The 6675-nt window shown below is 36.4% G+C and overlaps 1 protein-coding gene across 5 annotated transcripts in view; it reads right to left on the bottom strand.

The window, feature by feature from the left end:
• Positions 1-640: 640 nt before the first annotated feature.
• The window catches only part of CUNH5orf24 (chromosome unknown C5orf24 homolog), a 12157-nt gene continuing 6122 nt past the window's right edge, over positions 641-6675 (bottom strand). For all 5 annotated transcript variants that reach the window (XM_029570090.1, XM_008847362.3, XM_029570055.1 and 2 more), the window contains one exon: positions 641-4960. In XM_029570090.1, coding sequence (XP_029425950.1) covers positions 4391-4960 — 570 coding nt within the window. In that variant the 3' untranslated portion in view covers positions 641-4390. The remainder of the gene's footprint in view (positions 4961-6675) is intronic.

Raw genomic sequence — 6675 nt, 5'->3', positions numbered from 1 at the left:
GCAAGAGTAAGTGCTCTTAACCACTGAACCCCCTATTTTTATAACTAAGTATATGTATAGTTGTGTGTGTGTGTCTAAGTGCAAGATGACTGCAGATGCCCACAGAGTCCAGAAGAGAGTATCGAATATCCTGGAGGTAGAGTTAAAGGCAACTGTGAGCTGCCTTGATGTGGGTGCTGAAAACTGAACTTGGGTCCTCTGCAAGAGCAGTATGTGCTCTTAACTTCTGAGACATCTTTCTCCAGTCCCCTGATAATCTCAATAATGGAAACACGGTGAAATTCAATTTTAAGGATTTGGAATTACAAATAAAAAAGAAAAATTAAGTATAAAGGGACAGATTTTAGATGCAAAATTCAAAAAAAAAACCTACCTACAAATCATAAAAAAGGTTTATTTACCAAGTACCATTTCTCTACATGAACAGTACTAGGCTGAAAAAGAAAGTGGACCAGCAAGACAGTTCAGTGTGTAAAGGTGTTTGTCACTGAGTCTGACATCCTGAGTTTGAGCCCTAGGACCCAGAGAGAACCAACTCCTGAAGGACTTGTCCTTTGACCTCCACATGTGCACTATGACACCTATGTGTCATCCCCCACCCCATACAAAACAAATAAATGGGGGGAAAAAGTAGCAAACATAGTTTTAAAGTGATGACTTTATTAATAAATATACATCCATATGATGATATAGATACAAATCATGAACACTACTCCATTCCCATACACTTAATTGCACATGAGTAGCTCAAGTTCATGGACATTAAACCATACACAGTATCTATTCAGACTTTTTACAGCAGAGGACAACGTGCTTATTATCAGTTAACTGGTAATTATTTGCTTCATAATTATCTGTGAAAAAAGGAAATTGTGAATCAAAGTGGCCTGATTAAATCACACATTTGAATTACTATAGCATTAATTTCAAAAAATTAAATACATTGTATGTGAGAGCATAATTTGTCTACTTGAGAGGAAAAGGGAGAAAAAGCAAAGGAGAGATTTAGATACATCTTAGAGTTTAAGAGCAGGTATGTTATAAAAAAAAAAACTTTTATGTTCTAGACTATTGTGAATTCTTACTGATTTTCTCTGATGGGATCATAAAATTTTACTGCACACAGACAATGACAGACAGGGCAGCAGTTACCATCAGTACCCTGGAACTGCTCTTTTAAAGCTTCTTAAAATATAAAGAAGTTTGTTGTATAAACTCATAGTCTATGATTATCCTTACACTGATGAATCACGCTTAACCTAATAATAAATGGATACAGATTTTGCCTCAAAGAAATTTTATTATTATTTCATGAAAATATATATGTAAATTCAAACAAACACCAGTTTGGAATGAATAAATACTACTTTGACAGATGTTTCTTTTTAAAAAGTAAATAAAATATATAATTTTTAGTCTAATCAAATACTGATTTGAAAAATGTCCCCAAATATTAAAAATTAAACCAAATACTACTTTTTTTTAACACTATGCCAATATATTTAATATCCAGTGCAAAACTCCAAAGATAGTATCAAAATCATCCCATACTAAAGGTTAGGCAAGGTTTTACCTGTCAAAAATGAAAATTTCATCTGTATTAGGTTCCTTATTTGTTATGATAATAATAAATAAGGCATGTTAAAATATCCTTTTAAGAAAAAAAGTAAAACAAACTTACGTGAATAGATCATTTTCTGACCAACACTTTTAATATAGAATAGTGAAACCTATTTTATGAATAGAACCACACAGTATAAAATTAGCAATTTACCTTTTAAGGAATAATTATACAGTGTGGGGGAAAAGGCCAGTTTTCCCCAACTGATTATACTGAAGTATAGGCAACTGTTCAACATGCTATTTCAGTGTTTATCATGACAAGAGACAGTGTTACAAAAGATGCACAATGTAGTCTTTAGATTATATAGAAGTAAAAATACTTTCTTTTTGACTTCAGGTTATCACTTATGTCTCTCTCTTCAGCATGATAGTAGTAAACTGTTCACAAGGAGAAAAGTGGAATCAGATGTCCACCAGTGTACACATTTACTATTCCAGGTAACTGTTCTCACATGAACATCAGTTTTCTAAGTGATGTTATCCATTTATCCTCTTTTTTCCTGGGACATAGCTCCTGATAATAACACTGTTACGAACTTATCTCCTTAAATTGATTTCACCATTTCATAAACATGTATACAAAATTCATTATACAATAATACACCTGCGTTATCTTCTGACACACAGCACAGCACCACCAAGTAATGTGCTGGAGAGTTGGGGGGGCGGGGATGAACATGGGACAAGGTAAGGAAGAAATGAAAGGGTATGTTGAGCAAAACCAGGAATGAAATCAAACTGAAAGGATGTCAAATGGACTTACTGTAAAATACAACATGCACCCAAATCCTTGTCAGTGGTTGTATGTTATTCTATAGTAGAATTTTTCATTGAATTGTCTTCAGGAACTAGCTTCAAAGGATTTCTAAGCAGCCAACTGCTAAACATCTTGAGAAACAGCTAAATGACAGATATACAAGTCAACAGGTGAACACATGAATAAAGATGCAAGCATTTGTGTGTGTCAGAAGTTATACTGTTCTGAGTAAATTATTAAAAGTTTTATATTCTTAGCTTCTGCAAGAAGAAACTCTTATAGCAATTTAGCTGCCAGAATGTTAGAACTGCTTATGAAATGTAGTCATCCAGCATTGTTCACTATGGTCTGTGCAAGCTGGTATTGTTGAGGTCACTGTCTCAGATGCCAGAGCACACAGTCCCCACATACAGTACAACACCTCTTACTGTAAAGAGCAGCAAAATAGTCCAGCTCACTGTGCCAGGCATCACTGGAACACCTGAAGGCTTGCTGCTTTTTTCCTGACAACAAAGGTATGAAATACAGTATCTATTTGCAGTCAGACTTTGCAATAACTGGGAGCAAGCCCAATCAACATGGTATGTGCCCCTTTAAATTTTTGATTATTTAAAAAGTTTCTGAGTCTTGAAAAATCTACACTTTTAATCTCAAAAGCATTTTAAAATGCAAGTAAAAAACTTTTAAAATTCAGTGAAAGTTTTCCAAATGTGAAGTTCATAATATTTCATTAGGAACTCAAAATAAAAAAATTATTAACAAGAAATATTTCAGGAAAAAAGGGAGATTTCACTGTCCCTCACTACACTATGGGCCCAATATATTTTTTTCTCTTATCTTGCTTCTAAAGCAAGTATCATTGGGGTGAAGACATTTTTTCTAGATGAAGTGGTCTCACTGGAGCCACAACGTCATTTTTTAATTTGACTAATCAACATTTTTTTTACATGTTTCACGCATACATAGATTACTATAATTGTTAGTATTTGGGTTCTGACAGTCAGAAAGCTGTTTTCTGTTTATACCAGTTTTACAGTCTACCATTCAGTGTGTGTCCTTTGGTGGATATAAACCTGAAAATACAGTTAAGTGTAATGCAATATGACAATTACTCAGAAAAACTAAAAAAACATTCTAAATAAATGAGTCATACTTACAAATGTTTTTAAATATAATATTTTGAAACTCACTAAGTATATGAAAGACAAAATAGAGTGACTATAATTCCATGCAGACCTTAAGGTTTCTTTTCCTAGTATATTAAATATGCTATTCTCAGAATGCATTGTAATTCACCAAAATGTAATGTGCAGTTTTAAGGTTTTTTTTTTTTTAATTTTTTTTAAAGTATGAATTGTTTGTAGTGTTTGGTATATATGCTCTTAGGCAACTAAAAAACACACAGCCTATCACTGCTGAAAGGCAAATATTCAAGAATTATTTTAGGACTAATAGCTACATCAACCAATAAATGTAAATCAAAAAAGCTGTTAAAACTCAGAACACTCAAAATCGTTTCTAAATTTCAAAGCATCCAAATAGCTATGTCTTATTTCATGAAACTGTCACAGAAACTCACATAGCTATTACCACAAGTTATCCTGATCATTAGTTGCTTTTTTTGTTCCATCAGTTAAAATACTCTAGATAATATTCTTATTATATTGTAGGCTTACTTCACAAATTAAAAGGTATAATAGTTGCAAAGTTGCTTAGCATATAAATCATCTATTTAGAATGGCCCCAAAGTAGTGATAAAAAAATAAAAGGAAAAGCAAAAATGATTTTGTTAAGTGTTATGTCTTAACCTATGTATAGTACAAAGAGAATACCATTGCTGCCCGACATGTACCTCTTAACATGTGGCAGCTTCTGAGAAAAAAAGTGGGGGGTGTCAAATAGAAAAACAAATTTGGAAAGTCCAGATGGAAAATTTATGTCAAATTAAACCAAGAAGCTTTGGGATTATTCATATCTCCTTCTAAACTGGGCTTTCCTCTCCTGCCTCATTCATTCATTGGGTGGCTTGACTTCACTGCTGGTTTCCTGCACCCCATGAACTGCTCTACTATGCATCATAGGGTAAGGAAAGGCAGCAGTGCCACAGCCATAACCAAGATCAGCAAGCCGGGATAGAGCTTTAATGCTACCTGGAGGTCTCCCTGGGCTGACTTTGTATCCCGCAGCTTTAGTTGTACCCAAAGGTCTGCCTGGACTTGTTTTAAATCCAGCCGCTTTGGTAGTTCCCAGGGGTCTGCCTGTGCTGGTCCGGTATCCTGCTGATTTGGTGGTTCCCGAAGGCCGGCCACGCTTACCAGATCGATTAAGATTTTTCTTTTTCTTTAGTTCATCTTTTATCTCTATGTTTCTGCCACTTGTAGGTTGCAAGTGTGTTTCATTTAATGGGTCTTGCCTCTGACAAACCATTGGTTTGTGGCTGACTGTGTGGCTGTATTTGCTTTGCTGGGAGGAATATAAGTCAAACTGATCAGCAGCTCTCATGGCATCTTCATTGAGGCACGAAGGCTTGCCAGGCCCACAGAACGCTGGATTACTGCTGGCAACAGGATGCATCATTTTCTATCAAAAGTAAAGACAAATAGGTATGAATACACATATATAAATAAGTATCTGAAGGCACTCAGTGGGAAAATTGTCTTCTAACAAGTATGCAAAGGACCTAAAATTAGGCCAACAGAGGAGACTCCAGACCACTTATAAGCAAAACTACATAAGCAGTGTTCTATAGCCAACCCCCACCCCCAACTAAAATATTCCTTCCTGGAGGAGGAAGGCCCAGAAAATTTGCTAAGTAAATGAAATTTACAAGACTCAGAAAACTCCTGAAAGTTAGGAGATTCACAAGTCCTCACCCCTACCCTTCAAGTTATAAAAGCAGTAAGCAGTTGCTAGAGAGAAGACTCCAATGAGCCCAGCTACATACAAGCTATACAGGACATTCTAGGGATGCAGCTTTTGTAAGCTGTCACCCATGCTGAGTGGGCTTCTTAGTGATGTAGCTGCCTTTGAGTCACCTATGCATTTGTAAATAACCCTGTAACTCACTGGGTCACTAAGCTAGACTTGTTTGGAATCCTTTCCTTGCTCTGTCAGTACCCTATCTATGATAGACAAATAGTGTAGGCCACATCTCACCAGGAAAAGTCACATAGCAAGCAGAAGATTCATGTTTTTTTCAATTTAACTACAGGTAGGGACAAATGTCATATACGATAACTCAATTAAAACACCATATATATATATATAAAAATTTTTTTTTGGTCTTTTTGAGACAGGATCTCCCCGTAGCCCCAGCTGTCCTGGAACTATGTAGACCAGGCTGGCCTTGAACTCACAGAGATCTGCCTGCCTCTGTCTCCCCAGTGCTGGGATTAAAGGCGTGCACCACCATGCCCGGCTAAAATACTATTTTAATGGCTATAATGTTCTCTGAGTTGGTATAAATAGAAAAATGAATGAATTTTGAAGGCTTTATTTTCTTTTAGATTATTAAATTCCAGAAGAGTAATAATAAAAGCCAGAACTTGGAGCGAAAGAGATGGCTCAGCAGGTAGAAGTGTTTGCCACCAAGCCTGACAATCTTGAGTTCAATCCCTGGGACCTACAAGGTAGGAGGAGAGAAACAGCCCCTGCACGTTGTCCTCTGACCTCCACACACTTGCTGTGGAATGTGCACACACATGTTCACCTACACAGACACAGACACACACAATAAGTAAATGCCACACACACACAAAAGCTTCAAAATTCCTTTTTAAAAAAATCTATGTGTACTACTGCCCTGTCTGGTCTGCATGCAAGTGTACCACATCACGTGCAGGCAATGTCATGGAGACAAAAGGGTATTGAATCCCCCCAGAACTTGAGTCACAGACAGTGTCAGCTGCCATGTGGGTGTTGGGAACCAAACCCAGGACCTTTGCAAGAGCAGTAAGTGCTATTAACCACTGAGTCATCTTTTGAGAACTCGAACATGGCTTTTTTCAGCTTGCCTAACTTTCTTAAAATGCCTCCCTTTGGCTTTTTATCATATTTTTCACATGAATACTTCTAGACTGACCAGTTTCCACAAGACAGACACTTGGTCATTATTATAATTTATTATTTACACAGAACCATGAGTATACACTACGCTTTACAAAAGCAAGACAGTGTCAAGCAAAGAACACAATGTCTTGGCACAGCATACAAAAATCCCTTCAAGCATCCTCTATCCAAATAAAAGGCAGTACCAACATAAAAAGGGGAAGCAAAGGTCTGTGAGGACCTCTCTG

Source organism: Nannospalax galili, unplaced genomic scaffold, assembly GCF_000622305.1.
Source record: "Nannospalax galili isolate Female #2095 unplaced genomic scaffold, S.galili_v1.0 scaffold1830, whole genome shotgun sequence".
NCBI lineage: Eukaryota > Metazoa > Chordata > Mammalia > Rodentia > Spalacidae > Nannospalax > Nannospalax galili.
The sequence above is the reverse complement of the archived record's forward strand: the minus strand, read 5'-3'. Positions and strand labels throughout refer to the sequence as shown.